Source organism: Delphinus delphis, chromosome 10 (assembly GCF_949987515.2).
Source record: "Delphinus delphis chromosome 10, mDelDel1.2, whole genome shotgun sequence".
Taxonomy (NCBI): domain Eukaryota; kingdom Metazoa; phylum Chordata; class Mammalia; order Artiodactyla; family Delphinidae; genus Delphinus; species Delphinus delphis.
In genome coordinates, this window is record NC_082692.2 from 20933219 (window position 1) to 20948275 (window position 15057).

General features: G+C 43.7%; 7 protein-coding genes across 7 annotated transcripts; 3 read left to right on the forward strand and 4 right to left on the reverse strand.

The window, feature by feature from the left end:
- Positions 1–587: 587 nt before the first annotated feature.
- On the reverse strand, positions 588–997 carry LOC132432754 (histone H4). The gene has a single exon (XM_060023506.2). The coding sequence runs from the start codon at positions 950–952 to the stop codon at positions 641–643; it is 312 nt and encodes a 103-aa protein (XP_059879489.1). The 5' UTR covers positions 953–997; the 3' UTR covers positions 588–640.
- A 2804-nt stretch (positions 998–3801) lies between these two features.
- Positions 3802–4437, forward strand: LOC132432716 (histone H1.4-like). Its single transcript, XM_060023459.1, has one exon. The coding sequence runs from the start codon at positions 3802–3804 to the stop codon at positions 4435–4437; it is 636 nt and encodes a 211-aa protein (XP_059879442.1).
- A 227-nt stretch (positions 4438–4664) lies between these two features.
- On the reverse strand, positions 4665–5075 carry LOC132432723 (histone H3.1-like). The gene has a single exon (XM_060023469.1). It carries the CDS (start codon positions 5073–5075, stop codon positions 4665–4667), a length of 411 nt encoding a protein of 136 aa, XP_059879452.1.
- A 1631-nt stretch (positions 5076–6706) lies between these two features.
- LOC132432727 (histone H2A type 1) lies at positions 6707–8254 on the reverse strand. Its single transcript, XM_060023473.1, has one exon. The coding sequence runs from the start codon at positions 8219–8221 to the stop codon at positions 7829–7831; it is 393 nt and encodes a 130-aa protein (XP_059879456.1). The 5' UTR covers positions 8222–8254; the 3' UTR covers positions 6707–7828.
- A 212-nt stretch (positions 8255–8466) lies between these two features.
- LOC132432743 (histone H2B type 1-C/E/F/G/I-like) lies at positions 8467–9020 on the forward strand. Its single transcript, XM_060023494.1, has one exon. It carries the CDS (start codon positions 8539–8541, stop codon positions 8917–8919), a length of 381 nt encoding a protein of 126 aa, XP_059879477.1. The 5' UTR covers positions 8467–8538; the 3' UTR covers positions 8920–9020.
- A 4225-nt stretch (positions 9021–13245) lies between these two features.
- On the reverse strand, positions 13246–13700 carry LOC132432742 (histone H2B type 1-C/E/F/G/I-like). Its single transcript, XM_060023493.1, has one exon. The coding sequence runs from the start codon at positions 13671–13673 to the stop codon at positions 13293–13295; it is 381 nt and encodes a 126-aa protein (XP_059879476.1). The 5' UTR covers positions 13674–13700; the 3' UTR covers positions 13246–13292.
- Positions 13701–13965: 265 nt separating this feature from the next.
- Positions 13966–14477, forward strand: LOC132432728 (histone H2A type 1-B). The gene has a single exon (XM_060023476.1). The coding sequence runs from the start codon at positions 14000–14002 to the stop codon at positions 14390–14392; it is 393 nt and encodes a 130-aa protein (XP_059879459.1). The 5' UTR covers positions 13966–13999; the 3' UTR covers positions 14393–14477.
- The last annotated feature ends 580 nt before the right edge of the window (positions 14478–15057 follow it).

Here is a 15057-nt window from a genome sequence, read left to right on the forward strand (position 1 = left end):
AGCTCAGAGAAGCAGAGACAAGTTGTCCTGTCTCCATTCCACTTTTAAACAAGAGGAAACCCCAAGTACTCTTTTATTTTACTTAAGTATAGTTGATTCACAATGTTAATTTCCAAGTACTCTTATTGTTTCTCTGGTAGAACTTGACTGCCTTCGACGTATTTTATGTTGATTGATCATCCCCCTTTCTCCTCCACCATTTATCATGTGATATCCAAGAAGGCAGACTGTTTTAATGTCTTCAGCCCACAGAAGTGTCTACTTCCATTTTCCATTTTCCTAGCATCAGGGTTTACCTCTTACCTCTTCTGTGATGTTCTCCACCTTTTTTCACTGACAGTTGTGCAAAATGTCACCTGCAGTTTACTGTCCTGTTGGTCTCCTAGCTATAAGCACACTAAATATATTGAATATACAGCTCGACCTGAGGTTATGGACCAGCTTTAGCGACCTATCTGAAACATACAAGAAAAGAATCAGATAAAATCAACTTAAATTTACAGATTGTAAACAGTACTTGACCCAAACATCTTAACAAAATATTAGAACAGAAAGCGCAAAACTCTTTTGAGTGAAAGAATAGGTGGCCCTGAAAAGGGCCTTTGGTTTTAGTAGGCTCAGGGAGATAGCCAACAGGAGTTCAGCCACCAAAGCCATAAAGAGTACGGCCCTGCCGCTTGAGCGCGTAGACCACGTCCATGGCGGTGACAGTCTTGCGCTTGGCGTGCTCGGTGTAGGTTACAGCGTCCCGGATCACGTTCTCCAAAAACACTTTCAACACCCCGCGGGTCTCCTCGTAGATAAGACCGGAGATACGCTTGACGCCACCACGTCGGGCTAAGCGACGGATAGCAGGCTTGGTGATGCCCTGGATGTTATCTCGCAGAACTTTGCGGTGGCGCTTGGCGCCACCCTTCCCCAGCCCCTTTCCACCTTTACCACGCCCGGACATCCCGAAAGTACAGCGATCACACCCGCAGCGAAGTGATCTCCACAGCGCCACTTAGGAGTTTTATAGTAATGTGACGGACCTGTTTGAAAACTGCAAGAGCAGGGGCGGTGACCACATTCAGTTCCCACCCTTCGCTTATTTGTCCCTTGCTCAGAGCTGTGGCAACTATGAGGGGCGCCTGAAGCGACAGTGGATCCTGGAGTTGGGATTTAATAAATGCTCCTATATATGGATACGTGTGTTTGTGCATCCGTACAATACGGGCAGCCGTTAAGTGGGGCAAAAGATCATACACTTTCCACAAAGAAGCCTGATACTTGTTCTTCAGTCTTTCCAAAATATGAAATAATCAGTTAGTACACGCTGTTGTCCCTTATAAAATGCTTTAAATACGGTTTTAAATAAATCATATCTTTATTGTTTAAGCTTCCATTAGTTTTGTCCATTTATGTTTGGTTAACTAAGCAGAGCTCTTTGGTATGCAGGCTGGATGACCCCACAGAGGGAACTAAAAATATAAGAAGGTTACACGTTTAAGAGGTCAAGTCAGGTTAAAAATCACTGAGCGCTACATTGGAGGTTTATAAATATGTATATCCCAAAGTGATAAAAAAAAAACCTTGTTCTGCTGTAAGTCTAAGATTTATGGTTTGATTATATATTTAATTGTGGACAGTTTGTATCTGGCATTGTATCTGTCACCGCATTCTATTTCTGCAACCAGGTGGCATTACAGTGTCCGGTCAAGCTCTGGAGACAGCCTTCTCTACATACTAGCTTGTGACCTTGGGCAGCTTACACTCAGTTTTTTTCCTTTTATCGATAAATGTATAAGAAAGTGTAAATTATAGAGCACTTGAATTTAAAAGAGATAATCCAAATTGCTTAAAATAATATCTGTAAATAAGTAATCACTCAGCATTATTTATTATGACATATTATAGTATCATGTCTGCTCCCAACTCCTCTACTCAAAATTCACTCCTCTAAAGTGAAAGTCTAAGTGATTATCTAATTTACTAAAACCTTCTTTTTGAGGACTCCTCAAAATAATAAATACCTAAAGATTTAATTTATGGTTAATTCCCTTGAGTTCCAGCTGACTTGGATAGCCTTGGCTTTTTCTCCATGGTCTGTGAAGAGGCCCAAGTTCGTCAAAGCAGTTCTATGAGTTTACACTGCACAGAAACAAATTCCAGAATGGCATTCTTAACCTGGGCTATATAGATGGATTCAGAGCATCTGGAAACTTGTATTGAGCAAAACCTCTCTCTTTGTCTTTACTTTATACTCCAAGTGAACCTTAGCATTTCCTCCACTTGTGAATGCAGGCAACAAACAGTGTGAGTGGCAGGACCTGTGCTATATTCATAACCATGTTGCAGTTGCAGCCGTCAATATCTCAATCTCTAATATTGTTTAAATATATTACACCTTCTAAACTGTAGTAATTCTTGGTCATATGGGTAATCTTGTTATTTAATGTATTAATAAAGAAACACATGTGAATACTTCACCAATTTGGATTTTTGATAAGTTTGATAATGGTATTTTAATACAACTGTTTTCCTTTGTAATCCTATGTATATTATCTTAAGCACTGAAAAGCATTATTCTGGGAAGGGACTCATAAGGTTTATCAGAAATACAAAGAAGTCCATGGCTGCTTCAAAATAAACCTATGTTAAAGACAAACAGTCAGGCCTGAAGAAGAAAATCAAAGCACTTTCTACCATCAATCTATTTCCTACTGAACATAACGCGTAACCTATAATGTGTTTCCTATAAACCTATATCCTTGCTTAAATAAGAAATGTAGTAATGAATATAAATGCTTTTCAATTTCCCTCTCTTAAGGGAATTCTATATAAGTATGTGTGGGAGTATTGTGCATGTGTATATTCCTTAATTCTTTCACTTGGATACTTTGCCAAAGTTTATCTTCCAAAGCATGACAGAACCCTGAACCCAAGAGCTTGTGAACATTTTAATAACTGATCCTTCCTAATAAAGTCAATGTAAATAAGTGAATCTTTAAAGCCCCATAAAGCGGTCCAACTCTATTTTATGTACCTGGACCTCCTCTGCCATCAGCTAGTGCAACACAAGCTCAACTACCAGGTCAAGAGGATCATTGATTATTGCTTTTGCTATTTTCCTACATAAATTTTGAATGCTTAAAGCCCCCAAATTAACTAACCCTCTAAATAGTCACAAAAAGCTATGATAAAACTTTTCCAAGCTAAATAATGACTTTTCTTATCAGATATTGCTGTTATTCCAAGCAGCCTTTACCACAGTTCTTGTACAGAAATCCTGAAAGAGCCTGTGTTATTTCTCCTCATATGAAACAGATTTTCCAGGTAAATGTCAATGAGAATCAAGCAGTTGTTGAAGGCATGAAAAGCCAAGAATGTATAGAATGTCACTTGAGAGCAAGGATTGAAGACACAAAGAGAAGAATTTATATTTTAAAGGAAACTCAAAAAGTTGTCTCTCTGACCTGTGAATCTGTAGGAGTGTCGGGATTTTGAAAAAGGCTGAGACCAAAGTGATAAAAACTGGAAGAAGGAACTGTAAAGGTCTCAAAGCTTGAGCTGTCCCGATTCATTGTAGAATATAACTGGTGTGGTTCCTCCACAGGAGATTTTTAATTTTTTGCTTTCCTGAATTGTAACAAACACAACTCCGAGACAGAGCTGAGACTAGGTTGCTTTCAAGCTGGAAGCCAGCTGGGAACCAATCAGCGCGCAGTGGCGCTGTGTGTATATATAACACACACATTCTCGGTCTGGGTACTCAACTCTGAGTCTTTAATTTTTTACTGTTAGGCATCCACACCAACAACCATGTCTGAATCCGTACCTGCTGCGCCTCCTGTTACTTCTGCGGAAAAGACGCCTGTGAAGAAGAAGGCTCGCAAGTCTGCTGGTGCCGTGAAGCGCAAGGCGTCCAGGCCCCCGGTATCCGAGCTCATCATCAAGGCTGTCGGCGATTCCAAGGAGCGCAGCGGCGTGTCCCTGGCTGCGCTCAAGAAGGCGCTGGCAGCTGGCGGCTACGACGTGGAGAAGAACAACAGTCGGATCAAGCTGGGTCTCAAGAGCCTGGTGAGTAAGGGCACCCTGGTGCAGACCAAGGGCACTGGCGCCTCGGGCTCTTTCAAGCTCAACAAGAAGTCGGCCACCAGGGAAGCCAAGCCCAAAGCCAAGAAAGCGAGCGCGACCAACCCCAAGAAGGCTACTGGGGCAAAGAAGCCCAAGAAGGCCACAGGCGCTGCCAGTCCGAAAAAAACCGCTAAGCAGACCCCGAAGGCAAAGAAACCATTAGCAGGTACCGGGGCCAAGAAAGTGGTCAAGAGCCCGAAAAAGGTGAAGACAGCCAAACCGAAGATGGCCAAGAGTCCAGCCAAGGCCAGAATTCATAAGCACAAGGTAGCCAAGCTTAAAGCGGTCAAGCCAAAAAAGGCGACCCCAAAAAAGAAGTAAGAAAAAAAGACTTGAGTACCTTAAAGGCTCTTTTCAGAGCCACCCAATTAATCTTAAAGAACTTGTAACACCATTTTTGCCAGAGGCGGAGGTTGGGAGGAGCGGTTTTATTTCCTCGCTCGGAATGGAGGTCCCAGTGCACAGGAATCTTTCACAGAAAAGGTGGTTGGCTCTGAAAAGAGCCTTTGGGTTTTTCAGAGGTTGGCACTTAATCGGGAGAAACAAATCTACGCCCTTTCCCCGCGGATGCGACGGGCGAGCTGGATGTCCTTGGGCATGATGGTGACGCGCTTGGCGTGGATGGCACACAGGTTGGTGTCCTCGAAGAGCCCCACCAGGTAGGCCTCGCACGCCTCCTGCAGCGCCATCACGGCCGAGCTCTGGAAGCGCAGGTCGGTCTTGAAGTCCTGCGCGATCTCGCGCACCAGGCGCTGGAACGGCAGCTTGCGGATCAGCAGCTCCGTGGACTTCTGGTAGCGGCGGATCTCGCGCAGGGCCACCGTGCCGGGCCGGTAGCGGTGCGGCTTCTTCACGCCGCCCGTGGCCGACGCGCTCTTGCGGGCCGCCTTGGTGGCCAGCTGCTTGCGCGGCGCCTTGCCGCCGGTGGACTTGCGAGCGGTCTGCTTAGTACGAGCCATGACAGATTTCCCGAAAGCAGCTAGCTGGTGGAAAAATGAAAGACTGCCGCCCGCCCCCCCCTCCCCACTGGTGTATATAAAGAGTTCCATTTTGATTGGACAAGGCATTTGTTCCTTGCGGCTCGCAGTGAAGGTATTGGTAGCGAGGTTCACTCTCCGACATCAGCCTCCCTTTGAATGGCTGTTTTCAACCCTTTCTCACCTTTATCTTCCTTATGCTGTTTCTTTACAATGTTCTTTGGCTTTTCTCCGCAGAACTTAACACAAATTATTACAATGCTTAATCTTGTTTGCAGAATAAAATTTTTAAACTTTGGTACCTGAAACTGGCTTTCTTTTGATCAACTTTTTGAAAAGGCGTGTTGGATGTGATTGGCCAAGAGATTTTTATACCCTCATTCAAATGTAGTAAGGCTAATTTTACGTCAATTTCTTGTTTTCTCTTTTTAAACTCTTAGAGATTTTTTAAAATAACAAAATACTTTCCTTTTATTTCCCCTTTTATATTACAGGTAAGTCGTGTTTTGATAGATTATATTATCTATGAATTTCATTTCAGGATAGTAAAGGGGGTAGTTACAGTATTTGTTATAGAAAAAGAGTGTTGGGTCTGATAGAATTGAGAACCATCAGTTTAGGGGTCCAGAGATCATATGAAAGCAGAACTCCAGCCCCCTGAATACATCCTCCTCTACCTTCCCCATAAGACTTAACGTGGCTTGCCCTTAAGTCTTATGATGAGCCCTTGCACTGCATTCCAAGCTATCATGCACCAGTGTCAGTTTTCTGGCTTGGGGTAAGAGCTGTGGCCACAGGAGGAGAAAGGAATCTCTACTATTAAGATGCATTGTGTTTTAAAGATATATGTAAGTTTCAGATTTTACAAAAACTAAAGAATTTACACCTATATACCTTGTGATCTTATCATATGTCTGAGGGTTCTTTAGGGCCATATTCAAAAAGAGAGGGAGGGGAGACAGGAAAGGAGAAAAAAATAAAACTTTTTGGAAACTATTATTATTATTTACTATTAAGGAATCTACTTGTATGACTACCATGAATCCCAGACTGGGTTAACAGTGAAAAGTTCTGGAGGTAACTACACCCCACTCTGGACAGAAGACTGTGGTTATAACCACAGTCTTCTCTCTCTACCTCAAATAAAAGCCCAGCTGCATGAGTCCTCCATCTCTGAAGTCCTCTTCATGGAAGATGCCAAAGCCAGCTGTGTGAGAGGTTTTATCAGAGGAGAGGACGACTTTGTCCTCCCAGAAGACAAACCCTCTGCTTTCTGAGGCAGGTAGCAACCCCAAACCTGCGCAGGCCTCAATTCTTGGAGATTTTCGGAATGCACTAAAACCATTAACTCTGATTAATTTCATGCTTGCTATTATATTAACAAATGTTTACTTTTCACTATAACATTCTCACATAAAAACACCCCACTACGTTTCACAATGTCAACTGAGCTTCGTGTAAAATGGTGTTAAGAAAAACTCAAAACTTGTAAATGGTACACAAGTATGTCCCGTAAAGTCATGCTGAAGCCTTTGTTAAGCTCTGCCTGAACAAATTCTAGCTCCAGGCTATGCAGTATTGTATTCTTTTTTTTTTTTTTGTATTGGAAACAATTTATTAGGAAAAAATAATAATATGTTATTTTTTAATAACAATTTTGATAAATACAAATGTTGAGAAATCAGAGTGTATAGAGAGCATATTGGTTATTTGGGAAATTGTATCATAAAATGGATGGGCTCCACACATTCTTCGATGTACTTGAAAAAAAGAGTGCTAATTCAGTTTGGGCTGTTGTCACAAAGTACCATAAACGGGACGGGGTGGGGGCTTGTAAACAACAGAAATGTATTTCTCAGTCCTGGAGGCTGGAAGTCTGAGATCTAGGTGCCGGGATCATCGCCTTCTGGTGAGGACTCTCTTCCGGGTTGCAGACTGTCAGCTTCTCATTGTGTCCGGCTGTTCGGCCACGTCCCAGTCGAGCAGCGGTAGGTCAGTGGAGCGGAGTCGGCCCGGGTCTCCTCCACCCTGAGGAGGGGTCGACCGGCACCGCGCACGAAGCGGCCCTGGCGGGAGGGAGACCAGGGGGGAGGGGGCCGGTGGGGAGCTTGACTCGCAGTCACTTCCGAGGGGACGCTGAGCCGCCAGAGCTGGGGGCTGACTGGCCTCGGCACTCCAACGAGGGGGTGGTCAGGAAGGAGGGACGCTGTCCCTGGGGCCCAGTATTTACAATTAATTAGGGCCCAGCTCAGTAGAGTTGAGACTGGCTATTAAAAACAAGTATGAATTACAGATCACTTGTCCCATTAGGATGCAAAACAATTCGTTTCAACATGAGATAGTACTAAAGGAGTGGTTTAAATGATCTTGTAGGTCACCAACTAGATTTGCACCTAAACTTTCAACATTTACCAAGTATTATTGTACCATTATCTTTTTCTGAGGGTTAACAACTGAGGACTTACAGCATTGATTACTTAATTACTTGTGATACAAGGTCTCTCTATATCATTTTTACTTAGCTAAAGAGTACTTTGATTACTTTAAAGAGTATGATTAGTTTGCATTTCATAGAAAATACATCTTCTAAGTTGACAAAATGTGATGAGAATCATTTTCAAAAACCTGCTTAAATAAGGAAAATGTAAGCCCTTTTAATGAATACGTGGGTGGCTCTGAAAAGAGCCTTTGGTTAAGATTGATTCCTCAAAGATCAAGAATTTGAATACTGCAGTTTACTTGCCCTTGGCCTTGTGGTGGCTCTCAGTCTTCTTAGGCAGCAGCACGGCCTGGATGTTGGGCAGGACGCCGCCCTGAGCGATTGTGACTTTGCCCAGCAGCTTGTTGAGCTCCTCGTCGTTGCGGATAGCCAGCTGCAAATGACGCGGAATGATACGCGTCTTCTTGTTGTCGCGGGCCGCGTTGCCCGCCAGCTCCAAGATCTCGGCCGTCAGGTACTCCAGCACCGCCGCCAGGTACACCGGCGCGCCGGCCCCAACCCGCTCGGCGTAGTTGCCCTTCCGGAGCAGGCGGTGCACTCGGCCCACAGGAAACTGAAGCCCAGCCCGAGAAGAACGGGTCTTAGCCTTGGCACGAGCCTTCCCACCTTGTTTTCCGCGTCCCGACATCTCATCAATCTAATCAAGGTGCTTAGCGAAGAAGCAGCGAAACGAAAGTACAAATTTTCTTAACAAATGAGAAGCAATTATACTTCGAAGCCGAATTGTAAATTACACTGTTTGATTGGTTAAAAGGGTCTAAAAGCTTGCAACCAATTAAAAAGGAGACCTGCTGTCACATAATTTGCATACCACCGAACAACGTGGAAAATTTATCCAATCAAAGTGTAAAGTTTTAAATACCATATTTGCATACTAGCTCTACAAATATCCTGAGTGATGTTTCCACGCCATACTTTTTTCTTTAACTTGGCGTGCTGTTCATCATGCCTGAGCCGGCCAAGTCCGTTCCCGCCCCGAAGAAGGGCTCCAAGAAAGCGGTGACCAAAGCCCAGAAGAAAGATGGCAAGAAGCGCAAGCGCAGCCGCAAGGAGAGCTATTCTGTGTACGTGTACAAGGTCCTGAAGCAGGTCCACCCGGACACTGGCATCTCGTCCAAGGCCATGGGCATCATGAACTCCTTCGTCAATGACATCTTCGAGCGCATCGCGGGCGAGGCGTCGCGCCTGGCACATTACAACAAGCGCTCGACCATCACGTCCAGGGAGATCCAGACGGCCGTGCGCCTGCTGCTGCCTGGGGAGCTGGCCAAGCACGCCGTGTCCGAGGGCACCAAGGCTGTCACCAAGTACACCAGCTCCAAGTGACCCCAGCAAAAAAGTACTTTTCGTGGTTAGTCTCAAAGGCTCTTTTAAGAGCCACCCACTTTTTCAGCACAGGAGCTGTAATGATTCGTCTCTAATATAACTGCGATAATAGACTCAATTTTATTTTATTGAAACGAACTTGTTGCTGTATGGTGCTAACACTTGAAGTACACAACATATTGTTATGAAAATAAAATATGTATTTACTTTCTAGGTAAATGGTAGCATAGCCTTCTCTTGCTTTCACTGCTCACTTTGGCTACAAGGCTAGCCAAGTGTGGACATGTAAGTATCATTTGAACTGCTGTGATGTGTGCTCTACGAACTGACTCCATGAAAAGTGAAGATTTAAGAAATCCTCTTAAATCCTTGGCAATGCCTTGTTAGTGCTGTGTGGTAGTAAGAAGAATATGTACATGCATTCGATTTGAATAAAGCAATATAACTTTTCTATATTAATGGGAGCAGCACAGTTAATGTGCATAGAAATTGAAAAACGAATATCACTGGTTCCAGGATAGGACCATTTAATTGTAAGGAGAATTTTTCCAAGGTTTGGCTAATGAAAAGTTAGACCATTGCCGAACCCACTGGCAGTTCAGGAAAGAAATACCCTTAAAATATTTTGGTGCCTCCTCTCCCTTAAATTATGTTATTTTCTCTCAGGGTGGATGTTATGATTATTTTGCCCTAGTCAGAAAAAAAAAAAAACTTTTTAAGTGAAAATAATTCATACCACCACTCTTCTGTCCTATGTATACATGTATAACAGTCATGAAAATTGACACTTTTCTCATAATCACAAACCTGCTTAAGTTTATAAACTGCAATAAATGGCATCCCATATGGAACAAATACTAAGAATGTATTTACAACATATTTTTAGGATTTCAACCCTGGTAGGAAAAAAGTACTAATAGTCTATAATCTTGTGTAATTAATGACTACCAGGCTTCCCATTCCCAACACAACACATAAATATGCACACACAACATACACCAAAAAATGCATAAACATTCAAACAATACATATAAAGAACAAAAGCAAAAATTTTTTTTAATGTAAAAGAATGAAAACTAAAAATAACAGATAGCTGTATTTGAGAGTTTATGTTATTGTAAACAGTCAATTTTTGCTTTCTGTAGTCCCAGAGGTAAACATCTACACCAGGTCTATATGAGCTTTAGGGGAGTATATGAAATCCAAGAAATTACATACAGTAGTGTGTCCATATGTTCGTCTTCCCACCAGAACAGAAAGTATATAGCATTCTGTTAAATTCTAAAAATACTGTCACTTACTGTGCTAGGCAGAATGATGCCTCCCCACTTACGTCTACCTTTTAATCTCTGGAGTCTGTGAATATGTTAGGATACATAACAAATGGGAATTAAGGTGGCAGATGGCACTGACTTTAAATAGGATTATCCTAGGGAATTCCCTGGAGGTCCAGCGGTTAGGGCTCCGTGCTTCCACTGCAGGGGACATGGGTTCAATCCCTGTTCGGGGAATTAAGATCCCGCTTGCTGTGCTTGGCCAAATAAATAAATAGGATTATCCTAGATAATCCAAGTGAACCCAATATAATTACAAGGGCCCTTAACAATGGAAGAGGGAATCAGAGTACAGAACCAGAGATGGCAATGTGAGAAGAATTTGGCCAGATACTGCTGGCTTTCAAATCTAGCAAAGGGCTGTGAGCCAAGGAACAAGGAAAATCCTCCAGGAGCTGGAAAAGACAGGAAACAGATTTCCACTGTTAGGCCCAAGCCCTCTGACACCATTTTAGTTCAATGAAATTCATTTCAGAATATTGATCTAAAGAACCATAAAATTATAAATGTATTGTTGTAAGCCACTGTATTTGTGATAATTTGTCAGACCACCAATTGAAAAGGCACTCACGTTTAAGAATTATTGATTAATGTATTCAATGAGCTTTAAGATTATAACTACATATGTTTAAATTTAAGTGTAAATATAAAAATGACTATAGATAGAAGTAAATTCTTCCTAAAGTTGCAGGCTCACGTAATTTTGACATTGTTTTAATTTTAACAGAGGCAATTTACATTTCATTTTTTTTCTTCAATTTTTATTTACTTTTGGCTGCGTTGGGTCTTCGCTGCCGCGGGCTGCGCGTGGGCTTTCTCTAGTTGCGGTGATCGGCGGCTACGCTTTGTTGCTGTGCGCAGGCTTCTCATTGCGGTGGCTTCTCTTGTTGCAGAGCACGTAGGTTTCGGTAGTTGTGGCTCACAGGCTCTAGAGTTCAGGCTCAGGCTCAGTAGTTGTGGTGCACGGGCTTGGTTCCTCCGTGTAGGATCTTACAGGACCGGGGCTCAAACCCGTGTCTCCTGCAGTGAGAGGCGGATTCTTAACCACTGAGCCACCAGGGAAGTCCCCTATGTTTCCTTTTCTGCTAGTGTGTCTAGGGTGTCTGATTTTAACAGCAGAAAGTCTAATTTCATGGAGCAGCACTTTGTTCATTCATTATAGTATTATTACTTCTGATTATAATACTATATCAAAAAGCTTGTCTTCATTATATGTAAAGTGTAGGAGTAATGGGAAAATTTACCTCATAATGTCCATAAATAACTTCATGAATTGCAAATCAAATTGTAATGTTTGCTTTCATTGTAACTACTGCATTTGTTTAGACAAAACTGTCAATGAGTTGGTTTCAGTAATATCCTTTTTTGTTTGTTTTTTGTTTTGTTTTTGGCCGTACCACGCGGCTTCTGGGATCTTTATTCCCCGACCAGGGATTGAACCAGGGGTCAAGGCAGTTGGAAGCGCAGATACCTAACCATTGGACAGCCTGGGAACTCCTATAACATTCTCTCTTTCTCTCTTTTTTTTTTAATAAATTTATTTTATTTTATTTTTGGCTGCTTTGGGTCTTCACCGCTGCACGCGGGCTTTTCTCTGGTTGTGGCGAGGGGGACTACTCCTCGTTGCGGTGCGCGGGCCTCTTATTGTGGTGGATTTTCTTGTTGCAGAGCACGGGCTCTAGTAGTTGTGACACACGGGCTCAGTAGTTGTGGCTCGCGGGCTCTAGAGCGCAGGCTCAGTAGTTGTGGCACACTGGCTTAGTTGCTCCGAGGCATGTGAGATCTTCCTGGACCAGGGCTCTAACCCGTGTCCCCTGCATTTGGCAGGCGGATTTCCTAACCACTGCGCCACCAGGGAAGCCCAACATTCTCATTTTTAAAGTAAGGAACAGAGGCTGTGAGAACCAAAGATTATTTACCTCACAGAACTCAAATTCCAACCAATGTCTTCTGATGCAATTTTCTTTCCAAGATGTCTAGATAGAATTCAAAAACACTTCACATGTACAGATTTCTCAACACTTTAGGAAGTATTTTTGCATGAATTACCTCCTCTCCCAGCACTAGGCTACATCCCTTTTCTTGGTGCATTTCTTATTCATCTTTCATGATGTGTCCCGAATCAGCCAAAAAGGAAGACATGGTTAGGCTAGGAGATGAAGCTCCAGATCCCAAAGGCCTGCATGCTGCACTCCAATTCGACTCACTTCTTTTGTCTCCTGGAATAAATGCTTTACCTACCTGGGAGAACTGATGGTGATAAACCCTTCCGAGATCGACAGTAAGGAAAATGTATGATCATCAAAGTGCCTGATGCTGAAACGAAGTGAAATAAGCAAAAGGTTTAAATCAAGGGAGACTTGACACCATGCATTAGTCAGTGTCGTCAGGAAAAGAGAAAACTCTTGGTTATTTTTACAAAGATAATTTAATAAAAGTTGCACAGGTTTTGGAAGGAAGAGCAAAACCCGAGCTGAAGTGTTTCAGAAACAACTGAAACTGGACCACATATAGGGGTCTGGGCACACTGGAGAAGGCAGAGGTACTAGAATGTCGAAGTTTGGAGCGGAGGCCGGGTGGAGGTAAGGCTCTGAATTCTGTGGGGTGGGGCATGATTCTGGGAGTGTAGGATCCATTCTGGGGAAAGGGCCGGAGGAAGCTGGGAACTGAAACCAATTCCTGGTACCAGAGCGCCAAACCATGGCTAGGATGGAAGAGTTCCGTTTCCTAATCCCACCCAGCCAGCCTCCCTTGCTTTTGTAATTGAAAATAAGGCGTGGTGGACAGAAACTCTTGGCTTTTTTAGTATAGAATATAGGAAGGTTTGGGAAAGAGGTGAAACAGAAAGAGCCTGTTTTAATAAGCACAAGGGCTTCTCTATACATAGGCTTATTTGCAGAAACAACTCAGCCAACTCCAGTATCTAACTGCGTTTAGATAACATGCCCAAAACGGGCAACAAGAGGGAATCACAACTCCTCACATGAAAATGTAAGTGGCTCTGAAAAGAGCCTTTGTTTTAACAGAACCTATAAGCATTTACTTGGAGCTGGTGTACTTGGTGACAGCCTTGGTGCCTTCAGACACAGCGTGCTTGGCCAGCTCCCCGGGCAGCAGCAGGCGCACGGCCGTCTGGATCTCCCTGGACGTGATGGTCGAGCGCTTGTTATAATGCGCCAGGCGCGACGCCTCGCCCGCAATGCGCTCGAAGATATCATTGACGAACGAATTCATGATGCCCATAGCCTTGGACGAGATGCCGGTGTCCGGGTGGACCTGCTTCAGCACCTTGTACACATACACGGAATAGCTCTCCTTGCGGCTGCGCTTGCGCTTTTTACCATCTTTCTTCTGGGCTTTGGTCACCGCCTTCTTGGAACCCTTCTTCGGGGCAAGAGCAGACTTAGCCGGTTCAGGCATACTTGCTGAATTCGAAACGCACACTAAACTATGATTCTCATATGCCTGCTTACGTCTAGAATCTCGTCTTTTATAGGCGACCTATGCAAATAAGGTGTTCAAGAATATCCAGAACTGATTTGATAATGCATTAGTGACGAGATTATGTAAATTTACTTGCATCACATCTCCTTTCTTATTGGTTGTCTAGTAAAAAGACGATTTTAACCAATCCTACCTCGCATTTGACAATTCCACCCAGCTCTATAACTGTCATCTTGTTGCTCCTTATAGAACATTTCTTTTTCGCTTTTCTTGTGGCTGTTTTTCCCCTGCTAGCACTCAGTATGTCTGGGCGCGGGAAGCAAGGAGGCAAAGCTCGCGCCAAGGCTAAGACCCGGTCATCGCGAGCCGGGCTCCAGTTCCCCGTGGGCCGAGTGCACCGCCTACTCCGAAAGGGCAACTACTCCGAGCGGGTCGGTGCCGGGGCCCCCGTGTACCTGGCGGCGGTGCTGGAGTACCTGACGGCTGAGATCCTGGAGCTGGCGGGCAACGCGGCCCGCGACAACAAGAAGACGCGTATCATCCCGCGCCACCTGCAGCTGGCCATCCGCAACGACGAGGAGCTCAACAAGCTCCTGGGTCGCGTGACCATCGCTCAGGGTGGCGTCCTGCCCAACATCCAGGCTGTGCTGCTGCCTAAGAAGACCGAGAGCCACCACAAGGCCAAGGGCAAGTGAAACGTTTAGCAGTTCTTCAGTCCCCGTTCCGAAAATCAAAGGCTCTTTTCAGAGCCACCCACTTTTCTCCCGGAAAGCGCTGAAATACTTCGTAAGTGTAGGAGACGTGTTCAAGTCTTAATGTGTAGTTCCGCTTAATTTTGTTTATATTAGGCTGTTAAAAGTTTTGCGTTTAAAAATGGGAAACCGCTCCCAGGTTTGCCACAAAGGGGCTAAATTGTTAGCCGTTGGTCACATTTTATGCACCATAAATTCTTAGAAAAATTCATGAAACTAGCTTTCTGCCATCCCTTTAACTGAAAAGATGCAATACGTTTGTAAACTCACATAAAGAACCCCTGTTAAGGGAATTCTGTGTCAGGACATAAATTAGGGCTTTTAGGTTTGGATAACGTATATGTATGTAAATGACAGGATACAGACCATAATGCCTCATGTTGAGTGGTGGTTTTGCATGTACACGAGGTATATACATTATTACATATAATGTATAGTCAAACGAACTTGGTGTCAAAAAGTAAAATATGAATAAAATAAATGAGAGAACAAAGGAGGAATAGCTGACCAATGACATGTCTGGGCGGGCTTTTTAAATTCTGCGAATGACGGCATTATTAGTGAGAATTGTTTAGTCCATAGGTCGTTTCTCCTTTCAGAAAAATTCA